The sequence below is a fragment of the Pelodiscus sinensis genome, chromosome 19 (genome assembly GCF_052426305.1).
Source record: "Pelodiscus sinensis isolate ZL-2025 chromosome 19, ASM5242630v1, whole genome shotgun sequence".
NCBI classification, from domain to species: domain Eukaryota; kingdom Metazoa; phylum Chordata; order Testudines; family Trionychidae; genus Pelodiscus; species Pelodiscus sinensis.
In genome coordinates this window covers 682,785-708,971 of record NC_143070.1, presented here as the reverse complement: position 1 = coordinate 708,971, position 26,187 = coordinate 682,785, and the positions used below count along the sequence as shown (strand labels likewise).

The following is a 26,187-nucleotide window of genomic DNA, read 5'->3' as shown; positions in this document are numbered from 1 at the left end:
AGATGCCCTGGGGGGGTCAGTGTGGGGGGGCCCTGCCCCGTACAACCCCCCCTCCCCTGCCCAGTGCCCCAGGTGTCTCCCCGGCCCAGCCGCCCGGCCCCCACCCTGCAGCTTTGCTCCCCGCAATAAAGGGGCTTTGGGGACATTTCCAGCCTTGGATCCTGATTCCCCACAGCAACCGGAGTCACCCGGCCCGGCCTGTCCCGGGCACCGGGTTATAATAGGAGTCAGGGGAGTTTGGTGGGAGGGGGGAGCCAGGACACCTGGGAGAGTGGGGTGCAGTGGTTATAGCAGGGGGGCTGGGGCAGTGGGGTTTTAAGAATGCTGGGCAGACGGCTGGGATGTGCAAGCACCGAGCTGGGAGGGGCAAAGCCCAGCCAATGGGGGACGGGAAAGGGGAAGCGAATGGCAAGGAATTTAAATGGCAAGTAATAACGCAGGCAGCTGCTAAGGGAAGCTAAAGGACTCAGTGGCCAAGACTGTCAAGGGCAATAAGAAAACATCCGAAAAAACCTCGGGAGCAAACATCCCCCTGGGTCAGGCACAGAACCAGTGCCAGATGCCACTGCTAACACTCTTAAGTAGGGGAGCAACTAAGGCTGAAATGCCCCACGGCCCTTCCTGGCTGTGTGGGGCGGGAGGCAGCAGGCTGGGGCTGTCCCTGCTGATGCCGTGGGGGAACCAGAGGTGAAGCAACAGCTGCTAAAATCAAACACGTTGATGCCCACTGTCCCGGATCACTGACGCCCAAGAGTGCTAAAGGAACTGGCCGAGGGGTGACACGTCTGAATACAGCCCCGGGCCAGGCTGGCCGGCAGGCACCAGGAACACAGATTAGCCTGGCTAAATGGGGATTGGCGGGGGAGCCACAACCCAGAGTGGGATTCAGGGGGGCTCTGTGGCTCCCTGCCCCCGACGGGAGCTCTGCTGTAGCCGGCCGGGTCCCAGTGTCTCAGGGAGATGCAAGGGGGGGGGGAGGGGAGGTCAGAGGCTTGACTGGACCCACTTCTGTGAGTGTCCAACCCGAGATCCTGAGCAGCCAGAGCTCTCCCCCCTCCCCCCAGCACAGCGTCACCCCCACCCCAGAATTCTCGGGGCTTTCCCCAGGAAGCTTCCACTCCGCCTTGAACCCAAGTAGCCCCCCAGCCCGGCCAATCAGGACCCAGCTCTGGGCCGTGTCATCGGTCTCCGGCAGATTCCAGGCTGCAGGGGCAGGTTGGGCTGAGCAGGGCTGCAGGGAGGGGTGGGAGGCTGGGGGCAGGGGCAGTGGCTTCCCTACCCCCCACAGACTCAGCCCCTCACCCCTCGGAGGGAGCTGACTCCAGGTGCCCTCTGCCCCAGGGAGTTTTGCACAGACTGGAATCGGGCCCGGCGCATGTGGGTGAGACACAGCAGGGGGGGGGCAAAGCCTGAACTGCCCCCACCTGGGTCCTGCTGACCCCCTTCCCCAGGGCCCAGCTCACCCCGGGGCAGCCAGGGGGGCCCGCACATGGGGACTGGGAGCCCTGGGCCGGATCCTATTCCTGCTCTGCAAGGCTGGTGGGTTGGGGGAGGGGCTGGGAACCCGGACTCCTGGGTTCAGGTCCCCCCTCCTGTGGGCGCTGGGGGATCCTCCCTCCCTGCTCGGGGGCCGATCCCTCTTTGGCTGGTCGCCTTTGGCTCCTGCAGGCAGGGCTGACATGGCCCTGATCCCAGCTGGGTTCAGGACAGCCCCTGGGACTGGGGCGGGGGGGGGCGCTGGCTGCCTGGGGGGACCTGGGACAGCCCAGGGGCCTTTCCCATCTGGGCTGCACCACCTTCCATCCCACCTGATTCGGCTCCTTGGCCGCCTGCCCCAGCAGCCTGAACCATCCCTGGGCACAGGACAGGGGCTCCCACTAGCCACAGTCCCCCCTCATCCCGGAGGGGTGCCCTGGGGGTTTGCCCTCCCCAGCGGCTCTGCCAGCCCTGAGCTGCCTGGACAAGACCCTCCCTGTGACCTGCCCTGGAGTCTGAGCCCAGCACTGAGCTTTGGGCCTGGCGATTTGGGCACCTGCCAGTGACAGGTGTGAACAGCCCCTCGGAGGGGCAGGGATCCCCCGGCGCTTCCACTCATCATTCTGATAAGTAGTACAAGGGCTCTACCATCAATCAAACGTTAGCCCCGCCCCCTGACACCGGAAGTCCCACCCCGATCCCGGAAGTCCCGCCCCTATCTCTGGAAGTCTCATCTCCCCTGTCACCGGAAGTCCCGCCCCTGGAGGGTAGTACAGCCAGGTCAAGAGGGACAGGTGACCGGAAGTAAAGGATGTCATGTGACACACACACACCCCGTTAGGCCCGTCCCCTGTCACCAGAAGTCCCGCCCTTGGGGGTAATACATCCGGGGTCAAGAGGGGCAGATGACCGGAAGTAAGGGGTGTCATGTGACCCCTCTAAGGACTTGCCCCACCTCCCTCTACCAAGCAGGAAGGGTTTTTTCCCTCTAGGACCGCCCTGCAAATCGCTTAGACCAATCGGGGGGCAGATCCGGGACCTGATGACCCGCCCAGAAGTGGGTCATGTGATCCCTCTAGGAACTCACCCCACCTTCCTCTACCAATCAGAAAGGCTTTTTCCCCTGTAGGATTGCCCCGCAAATCACTTTGACCAATCGGGGGGGAAGTTCCGGGACCGTTGACCAGACCGGAAGCGGGTCATGTGACCCCTCTTAGAGCTTCCCGTGACACCCTGTGCCAATCAGAGCATAGAACTTCCCCATAAGTTCTAGCGCCACACAAAAGAGGCCATCTTGTTCCAAGAGTGCATGTTTCACAGAGCGTGCAAACGCTGAGCGGAAACATGGACTCTTTCACCAGCTTTGTTTTGGTGCCGAGAAGAAAGCGCTACGTCAGCGACAGTTCTGAGGAGGGAGACGTTGAAGGGAGCCCTTTGGCCCAGCCGCTGATGGATACACCAGTATCTGACCAGGGCATCTTACATTATTTCTTTCTGGCAATCTCTCGACAGCTCGACGATGCCTTTCTAGCCGACCCTCAGAGCCAGGACAGCATTGCATCGAACAAGGCAGACGAACCGGGCCCACCTTGGTTTTGCTCAACACCGATACAAAGCATTGGAGAGAACGCCAAGGATGACGGCCGTGAAGAATTCAGGCGGTGGCTTGGCATTGACCTAGTTGAGCCAGTAGCACATCATAAGCGTAAAAAAGTGATGTGCTCTATTGTACGCGTTGGTGTTTGTACCGTCCTTACTCACTGTCTTAGGGAAAAGCTTTTTGAGGACTGGGAGGGTTGTATCATAGATGTGCCAGCCCAGCAGCACCATGACTGTGTGACTTGGACTCCAGAGGATATAAACCGCAAGCTCCGGCGCCGATGTGCTGAACTGTGTTTGGAAAGCTTATTAAATACTGTTATTGCCGTAGGATATGCTATGCAATGTCTGTGCTTAACTCAAGAACACTTAGCACAAGGGGTGACTTTGGTAAATGCAGTGCAATTCAGTCAAGATCCTCACAGTGTTTTAAAGACCATGACCAAGCCAAAAGACGCCTGCTTAGAGCGTTATATTGAACGTCTGGGGCGTACAAAAAGTTACAGAACCCTGCTTAAGAGAAAGACTGTTTGTAAGATGTCTAAAAGGATGAAGTTAGAGAATGGTGAGGGGACACACACCAGATATAAAACTCGGTAGCTGTAAATATCTTCTGAAAAGGGGCTTTTGTGACTCAGAAGGTTTGTGTGATTCTTACATGAGTAAAAGTTTTGGTGGAACACATGGTCTGTATGTTTTTTAAATAAAATCAGTTAAAAAAAATAAAGTTTGTGAGAATCCATTTTGTATAAAGGGGCCCATTTACTGAAAACCCCCTGAAAGTGTATGGTAGAAACTCGGGGGAAGGAAAAACCCTTCAAATGTTTTGTTTTTTAAATAAAAGGAAAAAATTCCCCCCCCCAGTTAGGATTTATTAGACATGAACTCAATGGTTTAACCACACCTCACTGAATAGCCAGGGGCTCTAGTCAATGATTAGGTTTAGGTGTGACCACTTACCCTTGTTGAGGATAATGTTCAGTAATTAAATTTGATGGGTTGGATGGGTGGGCTCTGATGAATATTTAATTAAATAACACCTCAGGAGTTTGCAGATGCTATTGGACAGTTTAAATATAACCTCTGGGGCTGGTAGAGTGCTATTGGACAGTTTAAAGGACACAGGAATTGGTAGAAACGCTAGCGGACAGTTTAAATATGACCCAGGAGTTGGTTAAGTGCTAGGGGCTACTTTTTCTAGCCATTAAAAGTTAAAAAAAAATTAAGGGTCTAACCCAAAACTGAAATGTTTCAAACTTTTACCCATACTTTAGAACAAGCATTTGCTCTAAAGACAATCAAACATTTAAAAGCATTTTATTTAAACCTCAAGCCTTAAGCATGAAAGAAGCATGTTTAAAAAACAAACCCCAAGACATGTGTTGATATCTGCAAAGGGTCCCACATGGAAATGGGCACAGCTACATTAAGGATTGGTGCTTTTACTGTTAATACGGTAAGAAAGCCCTACAAAAAATGTATTTTAACTAAAAGAAAAAATAATGTAGCCAAAAGCAACTCAGGTGTGGAGACAGCTTAATTCCTCCACCCCCAGATCACAAAAGGCCATGCTAGGGTGGGGTGCCTATGTCTTTAAGGAGCTATTATGTTAGAGTTGCAGTGATCAAATTCACCTGTTAGCTACTAGGTTGAAGTTGTTTGAAACAATGGGTTAGCAGGGTATAGAAAACCTAGGTATGGTGGAGACTGTCCTTTTCAACAGAAACTTTCTTGAATGGCTGCTGGACTGCAACAGGAGAAGGTATGGTCCCTGTTTGTAACTTTGAAAATATATATTCTATAATGCCACTCTTTGGCCATGCTCTTTTAGTAAAACAATGGTGGCTATCTTTATTGCAGTGTGATCAGTTTAACATGGAACCAGTCATTTTAAGCTGCAGTTCACCACCAGGCCAAGGTAAAAACCATTTTTAACTGTAGTTGTGCTTAATACTGTTTTTAAAAAACCCCTGAGTAATACTAATGAACATTTGTGCTTATTTTTTAACCTTAAGGCTCAAACACACATGGGGGAACAGAACAAGCGTGTGCCTGCAACACTTTACCCCATAGTGAAAGGTAACTTTTTTGCACTTGGCTTTTAAATGTATGTGGGGTTTGTGTGTGGGGGGGGTTTGTGAGAGAGAGATGAGGTCTGTGCAAGACATAGGTGTGTTTTTAAAAAGTATTTGGTTGCTAACTGTTGGCTTGTTTCAAACTAACAGGTTTTTTACTGTGCAAAATGTGATGTGTTTCTAAAATGGGTTTGAGGCATTTGGGTGTAATCCTAACTAACCAAAAGCCCAAACACACATGTGCCTTTTAAATACATATGGTGCTACTGGGTGTGTGTGAGAGAGGGGGGCTCTGTGCAAGACACAGGTGTGTTTTTAAACTATATGTTGGCAAACTGCTGGTATAGAGTGTTTGGGGGGTTGCTCTTTCTGTGCCAAATGTGTTTTCAAAATAAACGTTCAATTCTGAGTTGGGGGAGGAGGTGGTGGGGTTAGGCTAAAAGTATCTGGGATGGTTACAAAAATGTGGTGTGTTTTTACCTGGGGGTTCTTATTTTAAAAAAAAGCTGGCTGGAGGGGTTAAGTTGTGGGTGATTCAGGGGCTTATGCTAGAGATAAGTGGTTTAAAAAAAACCTAGTTTGTTGCATACCGCTGCTTTTAAAAAGTATTGTTGCAAATGGTTTTAAAACTGTTGTGGGGAGTTTTTGAAGGTGTGTATGTGTGATGGGAGTGTGTGACAGACACAGGTGTGTTTTTAAAATATGTTGGCAAACTGCTGGTATAGAGTGTTTGGTGGGTTGCTTTTTCTGTGCAAAATGTGATGTGTTAAATGCAGGTGGGTTTGAAAAGCATATGGCTGCAAACTTGGTTTGGTGTGTTTTATAAAGCTGCTGTTTAGTGTGTGTGTGTGTGTGGAGGGAGGGGGCTGTGCAAGGAATAGGTGTAGGGTTTTTAAAGTACTTGGTTTGTTTAAACTAACAAGGGGTTTTAAAAGCAGTTTTGGTTTTTATTCTGCAAAATGAGATGTATTTAAAAAAATGTTTATGGGGTTTTTTGTTGTTTGTTGTACAGCCTGAAATGGATGATTTTGTTTTAAAGCTATAACTTTTGAAATAGAAAAACCCCCTAATGATTTTAAAGTTTACAAGAGGGTTTCATGTGTTTTATAATGTTGTTTGCTCCACAGAACAGTCAAAACATGAGAGATCCTTAGACCAGAGGGAAAACAAGCTCGAAAGAAAAAGGAAAGACACAGCTGAGAAGGAAAATTCACCAGCATCAGTGACTGATGGATCGATGAAGCCCAGTAAATATATTTTGCTTATCGGTTTGGTTGTTCTATGAGGTTTTAAGTAAATACATAGGTGTGGGGGTGAGAGATGGTAAAGTTCAGGTGTGGTGTGTGTGTTTTTACCAAAAAAAAAAAGCTTTTCCCCCACCTCATAGGCATGGACATCTTTTCTGACAATGCTGTAGTCAGAGCTACAAGGACAACTCCTCCAGAACCGCCAAAGAACCAGGAATCTGCTTTGAGACCTTTAACAACGCAAAACAGCACAAGACTGCAGATGAAGCATCCGGGCGGTCCAAACCTCACATACGTCAAACCCGAGGACAAAACAAAAGACTCTGGTAAGAAACAACCATGCAACCACAACTCCAGTTCCTCAGCGGCCACTGCCACACCATACCCTGAGAGAACTGTGAGTGAAAACGCCCACATTCACAAACCCGGAGCAGGCGCTCTAGGGGTTCTGAACGTGCGTAAAACCACACACATTCACAAACCCGGAGCATGCGCTCTAGGGGTTGTGAATAAAACACCAAGGACTGAAAACTCCTGCAATGCCGAGGTGTTGCAGCCACACAAACACAACTCCAGTTCCTCAGCGGCCACTGCCACACCAAGCCTTGAGAACTGTGAGTGAAAACGCCCACATTCACAAACCCGGAGCAGGCGCTCTAGGGGTTCTGAACGTGCGTAAAACCACACCCATTCACAAACCCGGAGCAGGCGCTCTAGGGGTTCTGAACGTGCGTAAAACCACACACATTCACAAACCCGGAGCATGCGCTCTAGGGGTTGTGAATAAACAACCAAGGACTGAAAACTCCTGCAATGCCGAGGTGTTGCAGCCACACAAACACAACTCCAGTTCCTCAGCGGCCACTGCCACACCAAGCCCTGAGAACTGTGAGCGAAAATGCCCACATTCACAAACCCGGAGCAGGCGCTCTAGGGGTTCTGAACGTGCGCAAAACCACACACATTCACAAACCCGGAGCAGGCGCTCTAGGGGTTGTGAATAAACAACCAAGGACTGAAAACTCCTGCAATGCCGAGGTGTTGCAGCCACACAAACACAACTCCAGTTCCTCAGCGGCCACTGCCACACCATGCCCTGAGGAAACAGCAAAAATGCCCACATTCACAAACCCGGAGCAGGCGCTCTAGGGGTTCTGAACGTGCGCAAAACCACACACATTCACAAACCCGGAGCAGGCGCTCTAGGGGTTCTGAACGTGCGCAAAACCACACACATTCACAAACCCGGAGAAGGTGCTCTAGGGGTTCTGAACGTGCGCAAAACCACACGCATTCACAAACCCGGAGCAGGCGCTCTAGGGGTTGTGAATAAACAACCAAGGACTGAAAACTCCTGCAATGCCGAGGTGTTGCAGCCACACAAACACAACTCCAGTTCCTCAGCGGCCACTGCCACACCAAGCCCTGAGAACTGTGAGCGAAAATGCCCACATTCACAAACCCGGAGCAGGCGCTCTAGGGGTTCTGAACGTGCGCAAAACCACACACATTCACAAACCCGGAGCATGCGCTCTAGGGGTTGTGAATAAACAACCAAGGACTGAAAACTCCTGCAATGCCGAGGTGTTGCAGCCACACAAACACAACTCCAGTTCCTCAGCGGCCACTGCCACACCAAGCCCTGAGAACTGTGAGCGAAAATGCCCACATTCACAAACCCGGAGCAGGCGCTCTAGGGGTTCTGAACGTGTGCAAAACCACACACATTCACAAACCCGGAGCAGGTGCTTTAGGGGTTCTGAACGTGCGCAAAACCACACACATTCACAAACCCGGAGCAGGCGCTCTAGGGGTTCTGAACGTGCGCAAAACCACACACATTCACAAACCCGGAGCAGGCGCTCTAGGGGTTGTGAATAAACAACCAAGGACTGAAAACTCCTGCAATGCCGAGGTGTTGCAGCCACACAAACACAACTCCAGTTCCTCAGCGGCCACTGCCACACCATGCCCTGAGGAAACTGAGCAAAAATGCCCACATTCACAAACCCGGAGCAGGCGCTCTAGGGGTTCTGAACGTGCGCAAAACCACACACATTCACAAACCCGGAGCAGGCGCTCTAGGGGTTCTGAACGTGCGCAAAACCACACACATTCACAAACCCGGAGCAGGTGCTCTAGGGGTTCTGAACGTGCGCAAAACCACACGCATTCACAAACCCGGAGCAGGCGCTCTAGGGGTTGTGAATAAACAACCAAGGACTGAAAACTCCTGCAATGCCGAGGTGTTGCAGCCACACAAACACAACTCCAGTTCCTCAGCGGCCACTGCCACACCAAGCCCTGAGAACTGTGAGCGAAAATGCCCACATTCACAAACCCGGAGCAGGCGCTCTAGGGGTTCTGAACGTGCGCAAAACCACACACATTCACAAACCCGGAGCATGCGCTCTAGGGGTTGTGAATAAACAACCAAGGACTGAAAACTCCTGCAATGCCGAGGTGTTGCAGCCACACAAACACAACTCCAGTTCCTCAGCGGCCACTGCCACACCAAGCCCTGAGAACTGTGAGCGAAAATGCCCACATTCACAAACCCGGAGCAGGCGCTCTAGGGGTTCTGAACGTGTGCAAAACCACACACATTCACAAACCCGGAGCAGGTGCTTTAGGGGTTGTGAATAAAAAACCAAGGACTGACAAACCATTCTCCCAAAACCATAAGCTCATCACAGCTCCCCCATATTCTCGTATGGGGGAAGAGTTTGATGCTTCATTCAGAAAACTGGTGAACTCTGTACCCTCAGGAGGCCTAAAAGAAAGGGGCCTGGGGAAAAGGGTCATCCTCGGGGTTCCCATCAGATAAGGTGTAAACAAAAGGGGGGACAGCATTTGGCGGATAAACGGGTGGCTGCCAAAAAGTTCCAGGCCAAGATCACTGCAAAATTTTAAAAAAAGGCTAAAGAGGTGATGAGGAAAAATACCCAAAAGAGATGCCCCCTGCTGGAGGCTCACACAATGGCTTATCTGACTCCATAAACCGTTTTCCAGACTGTCAGAGAATTCGCAGGGTTCACATCAGCAGGTCTGGTATGTATAGTTCTTCGAGTGGTTGCTCATGTCCATTTGCAGTAGGTGTGCGCACCGCGTGCACCGCGCCTTCCGGAGCGTTTTCCCTAGCGGTACCCGTAGCGCCGGCAGGGCGCCCCCTGGAGCGGCGGGGCGTAAGTACCCCTGCCGGCGCTGCCCCACCTCCGTTCCTTCTTACCGCTGTGAACAGTCGTTGGAGCGTCTCTCTAGTTAGTTAATGGTTCCCGTTCTATTTCATCTGTAAATAGCTGCTGTTAATTAGATAAGTTCTTTGCTTTCTCTTCCTCTCCCCCGAGGGGGTGAGGAATGCCAGGGCCGCAAGGCTTCAAGGCATGCGCTGACTGTGGGAAGCTTATGCCCAGGGGCGACCCACATGCCAGTTGCCTTACATGCCTGGGTGAGGCTCATCTCGCAATTGCTTGACTGGTAGAGGTTGGCTGGGCCGTCACTGGTGGCTGAGGGTGACCCCTACTGGCCGGTGTCTGTAGCACTGCCCAGCGGGGGGTGGACCCTGGGAACAAGCACTTGGGCCATGGCCTAGCAACTTCTCACCTGGCCGGGTTTGGGGTTTAAACAAAGAAGGGGGGGCTGCCAGGGGGAGGGGTGCTCGGTGGTTTGGAGAAGGGGCTGGCTGGGCTGAGGACACATGGAGAGAAGGGACTAAACCGGGCACTGGGGCACCAAGGGCTGGTGCACCACTGCCCCAGGGGTCTGAGGCTGCTGGCCCCCTTCAGATGTCCACCTAGAACCCGGGCCGGGCTGTGTCTCTGAGCCAATAAACCCCCCTGTGCTACTGGCTGGCGGAGTCCTAGCTCGCTGCAGACGGGGTGCAGGGCCGGGGGGTCACTCCCGCACCGTCACAGAGGTGTCAGGGTGGGATGCCCTGCACTCCCTGGAGGGACTCTCCAGCAGCACCTGCGCCCCAGGGGCCGGCGGGGAGGTGGCCTGTGCCTGACTCCTGAAGGCAGAGCTGGTGGACCCCACAGGTGCCTGGTCACCACCCGTAGCCAGAGCCAGCGAGGGGCTGGGGACCCTGACCCGGGGGAGGGCTCCCTGCAGGGGGCTTAGGGCCCATCCAAGGAGACAAGGGACCTGGCCGGGCTGGGACTCCGGACCTAGGCAGCGGGGGGTGGGGAGGAGGACATGCCCCTGTCCATGCCCCAGTGGCTCAGTTCCAGGCTGAGGGACCAGGCTGGCCTCCGTGCAACTCAGCCCTGGCGAGAGGTGGCCAGGAGAGATTCCTGCGGGAGTGGGGACTCCTGTTCCGGGAATGGCTTCCCCCCAGGAAGGTGGGGGCATGGAGGGTCCAGCGGCAGCTGGTCGTCCCCCGAAAGTATCACCCCAAGCTGCTGTATCTGGCCCACGACGTCCCCTTTGCAGGCCACCGGGGGATCCGGAGCACCCGGCTGAGGCTGCTCCAACACTTCTACTGGCCGGGGATGTTTGCAGCCGTGCAGCGGTACTGCCGGTCCTGTGACTCCTGCCAGAGGGGCGGGAAGGCCCAAGATGGGAGAGAAGCTGCTCGGGGGCCCCTACCCCATAGAGAGGAGCCTTTCCAAAGGGTAGCGATGGATATTGAGGGACCCTTCAGCAGGGCAACCCCGTGTGAGGTTGTGGGGGGGCTGTCCTCTCGCCGGGTGCTAGGCTTGGGCTGTAGGTGACCCCTAAGCTCCAGCACGTAGACAATGGCTGGCCAGGGCTTCTCACCTGAGCAAAGGAAGGGGGGTGGCTACTGGGGGGCGGTGTTTGGTGGTTTGGGAGCTGGCCGTGGATTGGGCGACAAGGGAAGCCTTTGTCGGCCGCCCCGGTTTGCCTCGTAGAATGAGGGTTACTGGAGCTGTCAACAAAGGCTTCCCTTGTCGACGCGGCGCGTCCAGACCGCCCCGCTGTGCTGCCAAACAGCTGATCTGCTCAGCGCGGTGGACATTTTTATGTAAATTAAGCCACAATTATTTAAATCATCGCTTCATTTTCCTATGTCTAATAAACTCACGTACATGGCTGTCGATGGAGCCATGTAGTCTAGACACACCCGAAGAGAAGAGACTGAGGGGAGCAATGGGGGTTATGGGGCTGTGCACCCCTGCCACCCCCGGCTCCCGTGTCCACATCGCGTCTGTGCGGGGCGGTGTCCTGGAGGAGCAATGAACCCCCCTGTTCTACTGGCCGGCGGAGTCTGTTCTGGCTGTAGATGGGGTGCAGGGTTGGGGGGGGCCCTACACACCATCACTCCCAGAAGGGGAAGAAATACACCCTGGTGGGGGGTGGATTTTGCCACCCGCTACCCCGAGGCCGTGGCTCTGCCCTCTATCTAGGCAGACCTGGTGGCAGACGCTGCTGGCCCTTTTCAGCAGGGGAGGTTCCCCCAGGAGTCCTCATGGACCAGGGATCCCACTTCATGTCAGCCCCGCTCCAGTGCTTGTGGGAGACACACGGGGCCCGGCTCACCACTTAGCCCCAGTTCCTGTAACCAGGTACATCTGTGCTGTGCTGTACCCCAGAGAAGCGATAAACTCCCTCAGTTCTACTGGCTGGGGGAGTCTGTATGTGCCACTATGGGGGTGCAGGAGACAGGAAAACCCCAATGTGCCGCCACAACCAGCACTCCCGTGCGTGTGTGTGTGTGTGTGTGTGTGTGTGTGTGACAAAACAGGTGCGGCTCTGTCTGGGTACAGCTCTTTAGTGGGGTGATACGGGGCTGGCCACAGGCGCTGTCTGGGGGGTGAGATACGAGGGCGCTGGGCGGGTCGGGCGCTGCTTCCAGTCCATGGCTGGGACGTCTGGCGCAGGGAGGGCGGATCACAGGGGCAGGCGGCCGGGCGCGGGGTCACACTGCAATGGGTGCACGGGGCTGTCCCAGGAGGGAGCAGCCCGCAGAGGATGGGGCGGAGCAGATGGCAACATGAAGGGACGGGCCCTAGTTCTGTGTTCTCCAGGCTGGGCGCGGTGCTGGGACAGACGGACGGACGCTCCTGCCGGGCGGGGTCGGAGGCCTGGGTCTAGCTCAGGAGCCCTGCGGGGAGAGGGGGAGAAATCAGCCCCGGCCGGGCCATGGGCCCAGGGACAGACACAGCCGCCCCACGGATTGAAGGGGGGGGAGTTACCTGCGGGCTGGGGGACGGGGCGCCCTGAAAAACAGAGAGACACACGGTCAGAGCCCTGGGCAGGAAATTGTCCCCCCATGAGGCCTTGGCCGGGGGGGAAGAGTGGGACCCCCCCAGCCTGGCCCGGGGACCCCCACGGCCCAGCCCTCCCCCAGGGGACTAGAAGCCGGGAGGCCCCTGCTGGACTCGGAGCAGCCCCAGGAGGTGCGGAGGGCTGCAGCCAGACCCCACTTCTCTTGACCCCCCCAACATTGCCCCTGAAACCCTGTGGTGCCCCCCCCCGCAGCCCCCACCTTTCTTGTTCCTCAGGTAGACGACCAGTCCGGGCACCAGGAAGATCAGCCCCAGCACGAAGCCCCCGACGCCCGTCAGCATCTTGCTCCTGGCCGAGTCCGACTGCGCCTCTGGGGGACAGGGACAGGGACGGGCAGCCGGTCAGAGCCAGGGGCCCCGGGTCCCCTCTGGGCAGGGACCAGCCCCGGCCGCTCAGAGCCAGGGGCCCCGGGTCCCCTCTGGGCAGGGACCAGCCCCGGCCGCTCAGCCAGGGGCCCCGGGTCCCCTCTGGGCAGGGACCAGCCCCGGCTGCTCAGAGCCAGGGGCCCCGGGGCCCCTCTGGGCAGGGACCAGCCCCGGCCGCTCAGAGCAGGGAAAATGCTGCAGGACGTGAGACTGTAGCCCTGAGTGGAACGCACTGGGGGCCTGAGCTTACCCCAGTGCATGGCCAGGGGGCGGGGCTGTACGTGTGGGGCTGGCTGACCCACGGCCAGGGGGCGGGGCTGTACATGTGGGGCCGGCTGCCCCAGGCTCTCACCCCAGCGCACTTCCAGGGGGCTGGGCAGGCTGACGTGCTGCACCCGGCAGGTGTAGACGTCCCCGGCCCGGGGGCTCATCTCCAGCATGACCAGGATCTGGAAGGTCCAGTCTCCGTTCTGCAGCAGCTCCGTGGACACCACCCCGGTCGTCTGCTCCTGCCCGTTCCTCAGCCACGTCACCTCCACCAGCCCGGGGTAGAAGCCCGTCACGGTGCACACCAGCAGGTGGGGGTGGGGCTGGGGGCCCGAGGGGTACACCGTCGCCTGGGGCTGCACTGGAGGGGCGGGGAGAGAGGGAGGCTCAGGAAAACCTGCCCCAGAGAGACCCCAGCCCCCACCCCAGGGCCAGGGTCTCTTGCCCACCCCTGTATTCTGGCCCAGCTCACCCAGAAAGGGCCCAGGAGTGTTTGCCAGCCCCGGGGGGGGGGGCAGGGCCTGGCCCAGCCAGGGGGCCGAGTTGGGATGGGAATGTTCTGCCCTATCGCCCAGGAAGCGAGGGAGCCGCAGCAGCTGCCTGTGGCAGTGGTGAATATGGGGGGGGGGGGGCTGCAGGAGTCCCCATCCCCCCCCCGGCAGCGCGTGGTCCCCGCCACCAACCTCTTTGCCCTGCCTTCAGCCTGCTCCCCCTTCCCCTGCCACCTCCTGCCACGAGCCGCCCAGTGCGGGTCTGAGCAGGTGTGGGGGGGTCACAGCTCCCTGCCCCCCGCGCTCACCTCTCCTGTCCACGCTGAAAGACCTGTGCACCGCGTAGTTGTGGCGGCAGACCCGGTCCACGTCGGCCTGGATCTGTGCCAGGAGGTGAGGTGGGGCCGGCTGTTCCAGTGCTCGGCGCTCTGCCGGCCCGGCTCTGTGTCGTAGTGCGCGATCTGCGCCCGGTCGTAGATGAGGCGGTGCAGGAGCCGCACCCGCTCCGTGCCGTTGCTGAACTGACACCCCCCTTGTACTGCTCCACGAATCGCCCTGGGGCGGGGGGCTCGGCTCAGGGCCCGACTCACAGCACCCACAAACCCCGCCCGGTCCCCAGCCAGCCCGGGCAGGGAGGGGCAGGGCCACTCACACCCCTGGGCGGGGCAGCGGGGAAGGGGGCATGACACAGAACAAAGGCAAATCGGGGTTCTGGGCACTGCACTCGGGCTCCTGCACCGGCCACAGAGCAAACCTCAGCACGCACCGGACACATGGAGCAGGCATGGGGTCTGACCCCCTCCTCCCGTACACCCAGCCCTGCCTGGGGGGGGCCCCAGGGGTCACCGGGGTCTGACCCCCCTCCCCCCCGTACACCCAGCCCTGCCTGGGGGGCCTCGGGTCGCCGGGGTCTGACCCCCCCGTACACCCAGCCCTGCCTGGGGGGGGGCCCAGGGGTTGCTGGGGTCTGACCCCCCCCGTACACCCAGCCCTGCCTGGGGGGGTCCCCAGGGGTCACGGGGTCTGACCCCCCCGTACACCCAGCCCTGCCTGCGGGGCTCCAGGGGTCACCGGGGTCTGACCCCCCCTCCCCCGTACACCCAGCCCTGCCTGGGGGGCTCCAGGGGTCACCGGGGTCTGACCACCCCCTCCCCCTGTACACCCAGCCCTGCCTGGGGGGACTCAGGGGTCACTGGGGTCTGACCCCCCCTCCCCCGTACACCCAGCCCTGCCTGGGGGGCTCCAGGGGTGACCGGGGTCTGATCCCCCCCTCCCCCGTACACCCAGCCCTGCCTGGGGGGCTCCAGGGGTCACCGGGGTCTGACCACCCCCTCCCCCTGTACACCCAGCCCTGCCTGGGGGGACTCAGGGGTCACCGGGGTCTGACCCCCCCTCCCCCGTACACCCAGCCCTGCCTGGGGGGCTCCAGGGGTGACCGGGGTCTGATCCCCCCCTCCCCCGTACACCCAGCCCTGCCTGGGGGGGCCCCAGGGGTCACGGGGTCTGACCACCCCCTCCCCCTGTACACCCAGCCCTGCCTGGGGGGCCCAGGGGTCGCCGGGGTCTGACCCCCCCGTACACCCAGCCCTGCCTGAGGGGACTCAGGGGTCGCCGGGGGCTCCGTGCCCTGGGCCAGAGGGGGTCCCAGCAGCGCCAGTGTCACTAGCAGGGCCCCCGCCCAGCGGCTCCTGGCCCCCAGGGTCCCACCCGGCCCCATGGCTGCGCCACAGGGAGAGATCTGGGAAGTGCGGGGCCCCCCAGCCTGAGACCCTGCTCCCCCCCTCCCCCACGGGCCAGGGATCGGGGCCCCGCGCCCAGGGGCCAATCAGCACCGGGGCTGGGCAGCGTCATCAGTCGCCAGGCGGAGCCGCCCCCGGCAGGGCTGGGTCCCCACTTCTCCCTCGCAGGGCAGAGCCGGGCAGGCACAGAGCTGGGCCACCCCAGGCCTGGGTCCCTGCCCCCCTTGTCCTGGTGCCTCCGCTGCCGGGTGGGGGGCTCCGGTCTGTCCGGAGAAGTTCAGTCCTTGTGGCAGGGTTGGGATTGGCCCCCCCAGGCCGAATTCTGAGCTTCCCGACCCCTCTTGTCCTGAGCCCTGCCCTCCAGTGACCACCCGGGGGGGGGCTCAGTCTCTATGGGGCTGGCACAGCTCAGCCTCTCGCCTGTGTGTTGCCATTGGTGCCAAGAAAATCCCCACGTGCCTCTGTGATGTGGTGGGGCGGGGGGCTGTCCCCTCTGGCTGGGCAGTCCCTGGGCCTTAGGCTTGGGCGCGGGGTGACCCCTACTGGCCTGCGTCTGCAGCACGGCCCAGCGGGGGGTCGCCCTGAGGCTCCAGGGTCCAAGGGTTCTCAGCTGTGCAGGGAGGGGGTCTGAGCAAAGTGCTGACTGGGGAGGGGGTTAGTGAGAGCGGGGGGAGGCAGGCTAACCAGCGTAGGGGATTCAGCGGCCCCAACCCCTTCCCCCAAGGCATCGAGGGCTGTCGGCCTAGCGTCTAACGCCTGCATCCGTCCTAGGCGGGGCTGTATCTCGGTGCCCCCCACGGATGGAGATCCCAGCAGCACTAGACTGGTGAGTCTGCACCGGGGGGACTGGCGGGGCGATGGCCTACGCCCGACGGCTGAGGGCAGAGCTGGTGGGGCTGTGCGGAGGGAGGGGCCTGGCGTGGGGAAAGCAACCAAGGCCCCGCTGATTGCCCAGCTGGACGAGAGTGACCCCTCCAGGGGCTGGATCCTGCCCCAGAGCATCTCAGGTCTCAAACCAGAGGGAGGGCTGGCGCCCACCAGAGAGACGCGTGGCCCATCAGGCCTCGCTCTACCAGCCGCGGTTGGTCCAGGGCGGGGTCCAGCCTGGCAGAGCTGCGGCAGCTGGAGATCCAGCTGCGGCTAAAAGATTTAGAAGACCGTAGGGAGGAGCGTCAGGACCAAGAGAGGCAGCAGCAGCATGAGCTGGCCATGGCGGAGCGGAGGAGCCGAGGGGCCCCGGCTGCGGTGAGCAGGGAGGACCCCAGGGGGTCCGGGGCAGCCAGACGCTTGGAGAAGCTCGTGTTGGCCCAGTGTAAAGACATGGGGGACATGGACCTCCTCATTGCAGGAGGAGTAGTGGTAGTTCGAATTAGGAGCTTTAATTCAAACTACCTAGCCCGTGCTGTGTGTAGCCGTGGGCAGGGAGTTCGAACTACGGGGCATTTAAAAATGGCGGTGCCCGGGAACATGCAAATAAAGCCCGGGATATTTAAATCCCGGGCTTCATTTGCAACTTGGAATGCCGACATTAGCCACCCTAGTTCGAACTGGGGTGGCAGTGTGGACATACGCTGAAATATCTCCAGGGATGGGGATTCCACAACCCCCCTGGGCAATTGATTCCAGTGTTTGACCCCCCGGACAGTTAGAAAGTTTCTCCTAGTGTCCAACCTAAACCTCCCTGGCTGCAGTTTAAGCCCATTGCTTCTTGTCCTGTCCTCAGAGGCCAAGATGAACAAGTTTTCTCCCTCCTCCTCATGACACCCTTTTAGATACCTGAAAACTGCTATCATGTCCCCCCTCAGTCTTCTCTTTTCTAAACTAAACAAACCCAATTCCTTCAGTCTTCCTTCACAGGTCATGTTCTCCGGACCTTTCATCATTCTTGTTGCTCTTCTCTGGACCCTCTCCAATTTCTCCACATCTTTCTTGAAATGCGGTGCCCAGAACTGGACAATATCCTCCAGTTGAGGCCTGACCAGCGCAGAGTAGAGTGGAAGAATGACTTCTCCTGTCTGGCTCACAACACACCTGTTAATGCAGCCCACAATCAGGTTTGCTTTTTTTGCAGCAGCATCACACTGCTGACTCATATTCAGCTTGTGGTCCACTATGACCCCTAGATCCCTTTCCGCCATGCTCCTTCCTAGACAGTCGCTTCCCATCTTGTATGTATGGAACTGATTGTTCCTTCCTAAGTGGAGCACTTTGCATTTCTCTTTATTAAACTTCATCCTGTTTACCTCTGACCATTTCTCCAATCTGTCCAGGTCATTTTGAACAAGTCGCAACCTCTCCCAGCTTGGTATCATCTGCAAATGTAATAAGCAAACTTGTTCTACCTTTCCAGCAGGATTGTGAACCATTAATAACTACTCTGAGTACAGTTATCCAGCCAGTTCTGCACCCACCTTAGAGTAGCCCCATCTAAGTTGTATTTGCCTAGTTTATCAATAAGAATATCATGCGAGACCGTATCAAATGCCTTACTAAAGTCTAGGTATATGACATCCACCGCTTCTCCCTTATCCACAAGGCTCGTTATCCTATCAAAGAAAGCTATCAGATTGGTTTGACACGATTTGTTCTTTACAAATCCATGCTGGCTGTTCCCTATCACCTTGCCACCTTCCAAGTGTTTGCAGATGATCCCTTAATTACTTGCTCCATTATCTTCCCTGGCACAGAGTTAAACTGACTGGTCTGTAGTTCCCTGGGTTGTTCTCATTTCACTTTTTATAAATGGGCACTAGATTTGCCCTTTTCCAGTCCTCTGGAATCTCTCCTGTCTCCCCTGATTTTCTAAAGATGATAGAGGCGGTATCTGAGCCTCTAGCTATCAGCTCCTTGAGTATTGTAGGATGCATTTCATCAGGCCCTGGTGACTTGCAGGCATCTCACTTTTCTAGGTGACTTGCTCTTTTTTTATTTTAACCTTCTAAAATTACCCCCTTCCCACTGGCATTCCCTATGTCAGGCGTCCTGCAGACTTCTTGGTGAAGACCGAAGCAAAGAAGTCATTGAGCAGATCTGGCCTCCCGCCTGGCGCAATCCTGCCGCAAGTGGGCGTGCGGGGCCAGAGCCCAGACCCCAGAGGAGCTGCTTAAGCTGATGTTGCTGGAGCAGTTCTATGAAGTGTGCTGTGACTGGCCGGGTCTGGGCACAGCCGAGGGCATCCGATCAAGGTGAATTGCTCAAATTCGGGGGCTTCTCACAGCCCCCAGACTGGAGACCTTCCCAAACCGGCCACACACCAGTCCCACAGAGCGATTCAGCTGCCTGCCTGAAGCCTCACAAGCAAAACCCCTCCGGCACCCCAGCAATATCCGTGCCCCAGATGGCCCCGGGCCTCATACACAGGTGGGGGTTTTTAGAACCCAACCCCACCTACCCCGAACAAGAAACCAGCCACAGATCCCTGGTCAATTTACCCTTTGGACCTTACCCACAAATCATGCTGAGCCAATCCTTTAGCATCTAACAACTAAAGGTTTATTGCTACAAGAAAGAAAAGCCTGAGAGTGAGGTTGTTAAAGTATCGTATGTTACATGCATCGAATCTCCCAGTTCTCCATGCAGGCTCTAGCAGAGATGTTACAGCTGCTGGCTTAACAGTCCTTGGTGCACGTCCTTTGTCAGGATGGGTCCACAGTTCTTCCCGGCTCGTGATCCCCTGTGAGGCCGCATCTGGGGTCAGGGGCAGATCTGAGTCCAACCGGGGGTCGACCACGTGGCCTATTTATCCCTCCTTCCTGGTCTCGTCCAAGCTGGCGAGTCACATGGTCTCTGACCAGGCACCTCGATTCCTTCCTAGGTGGGTCTTGGGTACTTAGGGCACCGATTGTCCCTGGAGTCTTGCTGCTTAGCATGGCCATAGGGCGAGCCCATCGCTCAGCCACAGACAGAAAGATTTGGTATCCACACACAGTCCATGCTTATAACTTCACATACCAACGTTACACAATCACATGACTAGCGTATGTGGAATAGGCTTCTATTTGACCCCTCACATGACTCCCTGTGTGTCACTTTTGGGGGCCACTCCTCCCCCCCCATGGGTGCAGCGGTGATCTGGCTGCTTCCCTAAAATCTAGTCACATGACGCATGCACACCCAGCCTGAGGCTGTGGCTCTGTGCCCCAGAGAACCAGCCAGGGCCCGGGCAGAGCCGGCCCGAAGGGGCCCGCAGGACCCAACTTGCCATCACTGCGGGCAAAGAGGCCACAAGAGGGCTCAGTGCCCCAGGCACCAGGACAGGCCCCACAACTCAAGACCTCCCACAGGTAACTGGCTGGGGTTGGGGAAGGAGGACGCTGCCCCAGAGGCAGGGGCTGGCAAGCAAACCTCAGATCAAGGTGGGGGGGGGGGGGCTGCTCAGGCCAGGCCCTTGGGGAGGTCCGACCCTCAGAAGGCAGATTTCTCTGGGTGGCCCCTGCGGAGCGAGAGCCTCATACCCCTGCAGGTGGGTGGCAGGGAGGTGACGGGTTTCTGGGACACGGGGCGGAGGTGACGCTGGCCCGGCCCGAGGTCGTGGCCCCAGACCACATGGTGCCCAACACTCAGCTGACCCTGAGGGGCATAGACAGGACCCTGTTTAAGGTGCCTGTAGCCCGGGTGCATCTGAAATGGGGGGCCCAAGGAAGTGGGGGGTCACCGGCACTTGCCCATGGAGGTGCTGATGGGGGGGTGACCTAGAGGAGTGGCCGGACGGACCCCACAGGGCCCTGGTCACCCCCCATAGCCAGAGCCAGCGAGGGGCTGGGAACCCTGACCCAGGGGAGGGCTCCCTGCCGGGGGCTCAGGGACCCATCCCAGCAGATACGGGGCCAAGCAGGGCTCCTGAATTCCAGGCTGAGGTGCAGGCAGATCCCTCCTGGTGGGCCCTGAGGGACCAGGCCGACCTGGGTGCAGCTCAGCCCCTGGGGAGAGGTGGCCAGGAGAGATTCCTGTGGGAGCGTGGATTCCTGTTCCGGGAATGGCTCCCCCCAGGATGGTGAGGGTATGGGGGGGGGTCCAGCAGCACCTGGTGGTTCCACAGAAAAATCACCCCAGGCTGCTGTATCTGGCCCACGACGTCCCCTTTGCAGGCCACCGGGGGATCCGGCACACTCGGTTGAGGCTGCTCCAGCACTTCTACTGGCCGGGGGTATTTGCAGCCGTGCAGCGGTGCTGCCGGTCCTGCGACTCCTGCTGGGGGGGGGGGCGGGAGGGGAGGGCCCAAGACAGGAGGAACCCCCTGCCCATCGTAGAGGAGCCGTTCCAGAGGGTGGCGATGGATCCAGTGGGACCCTTCAGCAGAGCGACCAGGGCGGGGATGAAATACATCCTGGTGGGGGTGGGTTTCACCCCCAACTGCCCCCAGGCCGTGGCCCTGAGCGGCTCCATTCATTCACTCTCGGAGGGGGGAGAGATGGAACTTGGGGGGGGGGGGGACCTGTCCATTCACTGGTCACTCTGGTTGGGCTGGGGTGACCCCTACTGGCCTGCGTCTGTAGCACTGCCTGGGGGGGGCGCCCTGAATCGGAGCAAAGGCCGGGTGTGGGTTGGAGCAGGGGCAGTCGGTGTGTGGGGGAGTGTGGAGGGAGCAGACTAACCAGCATGGGGGATTCAGCGACCCCCAACCCTTCCCCAGGGGAAGTGGGGCTGCCGGCCTGGCGTCTTACGCCTGCATCTCGGCGCAGCAATAAGCCCTCCCTAGTCTACTGGCTGGCAGAGCCTCATGGTGCTGCGGACGGGGGGACCCCCATGCGCCGTCACAGCTTCTCACACGCATAACGTGGCCCCACTCTGCAGACCGGGCCCCCGCAGCCGTGTCTGGCCGGGAATTCGCCCTCCCCAAACGCTCACAGATCAGGGGTCGTGGGCGAACCTCAGCGGTGGGGCCTTGGAATTGGCCTCTTGCTTCTCCCTCCGCTCGGTGCGGGGCCGGGCGCTGGGGCTCTGCCCGGTAACAGCCTGGTCAGCGCAGGGGTTTCTGCCATTGGGCCTGCTGAATGGTGGGTGCTGCCCCCAACAGTCCCCCCCCCCCCCGGGGTAGGACATGCACCCCCCCAGCGCAGCCGGCCCCACACCAGCCCGGTGCCGGGAGAGGAGATGGGCGCGGGACGGGGCGGCCCCATGGCCCAGCTGGCCCTGCCCATCCTGTCCCCAGTGAGGCCCCCCCCTGCACTGTGTCCCCAGCCACCCACCCCCTCTGGGACAGCCCCAGTGAGGCCCCCCCCACACTGTGTCCCCAGCCACCCACCCCCTCTGGGACAGCCCCAGTGAGACCCCCTACCCCGCACTGTGTCCCCAGCCACCCACCCCCTCTGGGACAGCCCCAGTGAGGCCCCCCCCCCGCACTATGTCCCCGGAGAGACCCAGTGAGACCTCACAGTCCTGGGAAGAGACCCTGGAGCTGGAGTGAGACTGCCCCTCCCCCCATGCCCAGCCCCCTCTCCCCCATCTCCAGGGACTGGCTGGCTTGGGGGGCAGGGATGGGGGCAGGGCTTGGTCCCCTCCCAGGACAGCCAGCTCCCATCCGACCTCAGGGCAGGGACGCTCAGCGTGACGTGGCTGAGGAACGGGCAGGAGGTGGCCGAGGGCGTCTACGAGACCGACTTCTACCCCCGCCCGGACCACGCCTTCCGCAAGTTCTCCTACCTGCCCTTCCTGCCCCGCCAGGGCGACTACTACGACTGCCGGGTGCAGCACTGGGGGCTGGCCCAGAACTTCACCAAGCACTGGGGTGAGGCCGGGCCGGGGACCCGCCGAGCAGGGCTGGGAGCCAGGCACCTGGGGTCTGTCCATGGCGCTGGGAGGGGAGTGGGGGACAGTGGTTAGAGCAGGGGGCTGGGAGCCAGGGCACCTGGGGTCTGTCCATGGTGCTGGGAGGGGAGTGGGGGCCAGTGGTTAGAGCAGGGGGCTGGGGGCCAGGGCACCTGGGGTCTGTCCATGGTGCTGGGAGGGGAGTGGGGGCCAGTGGTTAGAGCAGTGGGGCTGGGAGTCAGGGCACCTGGGGTCTGTCCATGGTGCTGGGAGGGGAGTGGGGGCCAGTGGTTAGAGCAGGGGGCTGGGAGTCAGGGCACCTGGGGTCTGTCCATGGTGCTGGGAGGGGAGTGGGGGCCAGTGGTTAGAGCAGAGGGCTGGGAGTCAGGGCACCTGGGGTCTGTCCATGGTGCTGGGAGGGGAGTGGGGGCCAGTGGTTAGAGCAGGGGGCTGGGGGCCAGGGCACCTGGGGTCTGTCCATGGTGCTGGGAGGGGAGTGGGGGCCAGTGGTTAGAGCAGGGGGCTGGGAGCCAGGCACCTGGGGTCTGTCCATGGTGCTGGGAGGGGAGTGGGGGCCAGTGGTTAGAGCAGGGGGCTGGGAGCCAGGGCACCTGGGGTCTGTCCATGGTGCTGGGAGGGGAGTGGGGGCCAGTGGTTAGAGCAGGGGGCTGGGAGCCAGGGCACCTGGGGTCTGTCCATGGTGCTGGGAGGGGAGTGGGGGCCAGTGGTTAGAGCAGGGGGCTGGGGGCCAGGGCACCTGGGGTCTGTCCATGGTGCTGGGAGGGGAGTGGGGGCCAGTGGTTAGAGCAGTGGGGCTGGGAGTCAGGGCACCTGGGGTCTGTCCATGGTGCTGGGAGGGGAGTGGGGGCCAGTGGTTAGAGCAGGGGGCTGGGAGTCAGGGCACCTGGGGTCTGTCCATGGTGCTGGGAGGGGAGTGGGGGCCAGTGGTTAGAGCAGAGGGCTGGGAGTCAGGGCACCTGGGGTCTGTCCATGGTGCTGGGAGGGGAGTGGGGGCCAGTGGTTAGAGCAGGGGGCTGGGGGCCAGGGCACCTGGGGTCTGTCCATGGTGCTGGGACGGGAGTGGGGGCCAGTGGTTAGAGCAGGGGGCTGGGAGCCAGGCACCTGGGGTCTGTCCATGGTGCTGGGAGGGGAGTGGGGGCCAGTGGTTAGAGCAGGGGCTGGGGGCCAGGGCACCTGGGGTCTGTCCATGGTGCTGGGAGGGGAGTGGGGGCCAGTGGTTAGAGCAGTGGGGCTGGGAGTCAGGGCACCTGGGGTCTGTCCATGGTGCTGGGAGGGGAGTGGGCCCATGGGTGGGGGAGGGGCGGGAACTCCAGCGCCTGGGCCCAGCTGATGTCCCCGTTGTGCCCACGTGCGGCCCCCACGGGGTCCAGCGCTGCTGAGCCCAGACGACTGGGGCTGTGTGTTTGGGGAGGCCCTGCCCCGTACAACCCCCGCCCCCCTGCCTCCATGTGCCCCAGGTGCGTCCCCAGCCCGGCCCTCGCTCTGCAGCTTTGCTCCCCGCAATAAAGGGGCTTCAGGGACATTTCTAATGTTGGATCCTGATTCACCATCGGTCCCGTCTGCACCGTCCCCACGGCAACCGGAGTCATCCGGCCTGGCCCGACACTGGGCACTGGGTTATAGCAGGAGCTGGGTGGGAGGGGGAAGCCAGAACACCTGGGGCAGTGGGGTGCAGTGGTTATAGCAGGGGGCTGGGGCAGTGGGGTGCAGTGGTTATAGCGGGGAGCTGGGGCAGTGGGGTGCAGTGGTTATAGCGGGGAGCTGGGGGTTCTAGTCCCATTTCTCTCTCACTCACTGAAAGGCCTCAGACTAGCATGAGAAACGCCTTCCCGAGCCTCAGTTTCCCCTCATATGGAATGCGGTTGCTCCCCCTGGGGCAGTGATGGGGGCCTGGTGCTGGTTGGGGAAGCGCCGTGAGCTCGTCTCCTGGCCGGAGCCCTGGGGCAGGGCCGGTGCAGGACTCGTGGGCAGGCTCCCCGGGACAGACCCCGTGGGGCGGGCGGCGGGGAAAGACCCTGGCCGGTCTGTGCAGCGGGTTCACCATCCCTGGGTTATGTGACCGACCCATTGCTGCCTCACTCCTGGGCCTGCGTCCCGGCTAACGCCAGGGTCACGCTGCCTTGCACTGACCCCCGTCCCTGCTAGCAATAAGCCCTTTCGCCGTGCGCTGGCCGAACGGACCATCTCCGGGGAATCGCTGCTGCCCCGTTTCTGGTTCCGAGGGGGGTGCCGGGTGGGTTTCCACTTCCCGTGGTTGAGGCCGGATCTCTGGGTGGGGCCAGGCCAACGGCTAATCCCGTCTTACCCCGACCCGTGTAACGCCCAGCGTGGGAGTCTAGTTCGGGCTTCCCCCCCCCGGCTGCCACACGACTCCACCAGCCTTCGGGCGTTCGCACTGAGATCGTCTTAGGGCAGCTGCACCTCCGGGGCCTCCCCTGTCCTGCCCCTTACCGAGACGGGAGCTGCTACCAAGACGCCCTCTTCTACCTTCCAGCGGCGCCCAGTGTCCTGGTGCATTCAGCTGGGCGTGCGAGACGCTCCCATTGACACTGATTCTCCCCAGTAGCCAGTGTGTCTGCTGGGCGTATCCGCCTTCCACTGGCCTCTCCCCTCTGGGTGTCTTTTCCCAAGCCTGTTCCTTGGCCCTTGTGCTCCTGCACTGCGGCTGTCTGGACACGGCTGCAGGGCTGAGGGATCCCTTCTGCCTAACGGGGTAGAACCCCCGGAACAGGCTCGCCCCGTGTTGATGGGGTGGCTGAAGGGGGGCTCTTGCCATATTCACTCACCTGTCTGCAGGCGATCCGTGTCCAGTCCGTGGCCGAGGTCCAGGCCTCTCCTTTTAACCCCCCCCCCTCCCCGCGAGTGCAAGTGGGTAGAGGGACCCAGGCCTGCCCATCCCCTGGGCTACCTGCCAAGTTTCAAAGTCCATAATTGTCACCACATCCCTGGGCCACGTCCCCGGGTCGCCGTTTCACCTGCCCTTCTCTCGGGCCTTGTTGCTGAATTCCCCTTGTCCGGGGCCCCGCAGAGCTGTCTCCTGCTACCCCTCAGCCCCAGGGTCTAGTGCCACCCAGCGCCCACTGGAGCTGTCCAAGGTTCCCCACTCAGCCCACAGGTCTGCCTGGGTAGAGCTCCAGGAGGGAACTGACACACCTGACCTATCAGCTCCTTATATAGCAGCCTGTCGCATCCTGATTGGCTGCTGTGAAGGCTGCCCCTCTGCCCTGCTCGGAGGACCTCTCCACTGCTCCTGCTGCTGGCCAGGGTGCTGAAGGGCTTCCAGGGGGAGGTCTGGCTTTGTCTGCCCCCTCACTCACCCCCTTTCCTAGACACGATCCACAGCAATGCCACACGGGCACCGGGACGGCCGTAAGAAGCGGTCCAGCCCGGGGCAGGAGCTCTGGTGCTGGGGGCTGGACATGGAGGGTGTTCGTACATTGGTAACAACTGGGCAGAGCCCGGGACCTGTCAGACAAGCGCTGTGCATCACCCGCACCCCAGCCCCACCTGGAAAGGGGGTGAAGTAGGGCAGGGCGGGGTGACAAAAGGAGGGCACAGAATCACAGAGCACTAGAGCTGGAAGGGGCCTCGAGAGCTGGAAGGGACCCAAGCCCCGGTCCCCCCTCCATGGGCCCCAGCCCCCCCATGACCCTAGCCTCGGTCCCCAGCAGTACAGCCAGGCCCCCTACCGCAGCCTCCAGCCCCAACCCCACTGGCCTTACCCTCAACCACCAGCCTCCCCCTCCTGCCCCCCATCCCCAGTCCCCAGCAGCCCCCAGCCTTGGTCCCTAGTGGTACAGCCAGGCCCCCGCCCAACACAGCCCCCAGCCTCCATCCCCAGCAGCACAGCCCGGCCTGTGGCCCCACTGACCCCCGCTGGAGTGAACCCAGCCCCCCATGGGACCTGGCTG

At 59.8% G+C, this 26,187-nt stretch overlaps 3 protein-coding genes across 3 annotated transcripts; 2 read left to right on the top strand and 1 right to left on the bottom strand.

Moving 5' to 3' along the window:
• The first annotated feature begins 319 nt into the window (after window positions 1-319).
• On the top strand, window positions 320-6,701 carry LOC149522007 (uncharacterized). Its single transcript, XM_089771570.1, has 2 exons — window positions 320-4,837; window positions 4,936-6,701. Exon 1 carries the CDS (start codon window positions 2,821-2,823, stop codon window positions 3,673-3,675), a length of 855 nt encoding a protein of 284 aa, XP_089627696.1. The 5' UTR covers window positions 320-2,820; the 3' UTR covers window positions 3,676-4,837; window positions 4,936-6,701.
• LOC102453680 (uncharacterized) lies at window positions 4,832-7,435 on the top strand. The gene is made up of 4 exons (XM_089771580.1): window positions 4,832-4,993; window positions 5,091-5,154; window positions 6,278-6,397; window positions 6,538-7,435. The coding sequence occupies exons 2-4, from the start codon at window positions 5,103-5,105 to the stop codon at window positions 7,017-7,019; spliced, it is 654 nt and encodes a 217-aa protein (XP_089627706.1). The 5' UTR covers window positions 4,832-4,993; window positions 5,091-5,102; the 3' UTR covers window positions 7,020-7,435.
• A 4,900-nt stretch (window positions 7,436-12,335) lies between these two features.
• Window positions 12,336-24,793, bottom strand: LOC142825296 (HLA class II histocompatibility antigen, DR beta 4 chain-like). Its single transcript, XM_089771452.1, has 6 exons — window positions 24,728-24,793; window positions 14,078-14,150; window positions 13,364-13,639; window positions 12,846-12,956; window positions 12,553-12,576; window positions 12,336-12,461 (listed from the first exon to the last, which is right to left on the bottom strand). The coding sequence occupies exons 1-6, from the start codon at window positions 24,791-24,793 to the stop codon at window positions 12,448-12,450; spliced, it is 564 nt and encodes a 187-aa protein (XP_089627578.1). The 3' UTR covers window positions 12,336-12,447.
• Window positions 24,794-26,187: the final 1,394 nt, after the last annotated feature.

Excerpts from the sequence above, each read along its gene's own strand:
- LOC149522007 (XM_089771570.1), top strand. The coding sequence starts at position 2,821 with ATGGACTCTTTCACCAGCTTTGTTTTGGTGCCGAGAAGAAAGCGCTAC.
- LOC102453680 (XM_089771580.1), top strand. The coding sequence starts at position 5,103 with ATGGGGGAACAGAACAAGCGTGTGCCTGCAACACTTTACCCCATAGTG. Across the intron at positions 5,155-6,277 it reads ACTTTACCCCATAGTGAAAG|AACAGTCAAAACATGAGAGA; the intron begins GTAACTTTTTTG and ends TTTGCTCCACAG. Across the intron at positions 6,398-6,537 it reads TGATGGATCGATGAAGCCCA|GCATGGACATCTTTTCTGAC; the intron begins GTAAATATATTT and ends CCCACCTCATAG.
- LOC142825296 (XM_089771452.1), bottom strand. The coding sequence starts at position 24,793 with ATGCACCAGGACACTGGGCGCCGCTGGAAGGTAGAAGAGGGCGTCTTG. Across the intron at positions 13,640-14,077 it reads TTTCAGCGTGGACAGGAGAG|TGCAGCCCCAGGCGACGGTG; the intron begins GTGAGCGCGGGG and ends CCGCCCCTCCAG. Across the intron at positions 12,957-13,363 it reads CCCCCTGGAAGTGCGCTGGG|AGGCGCAGTCGGACTCGGCC; the intron begins GTGAGAGCCTGG and ends CCTGTCCCCCAG.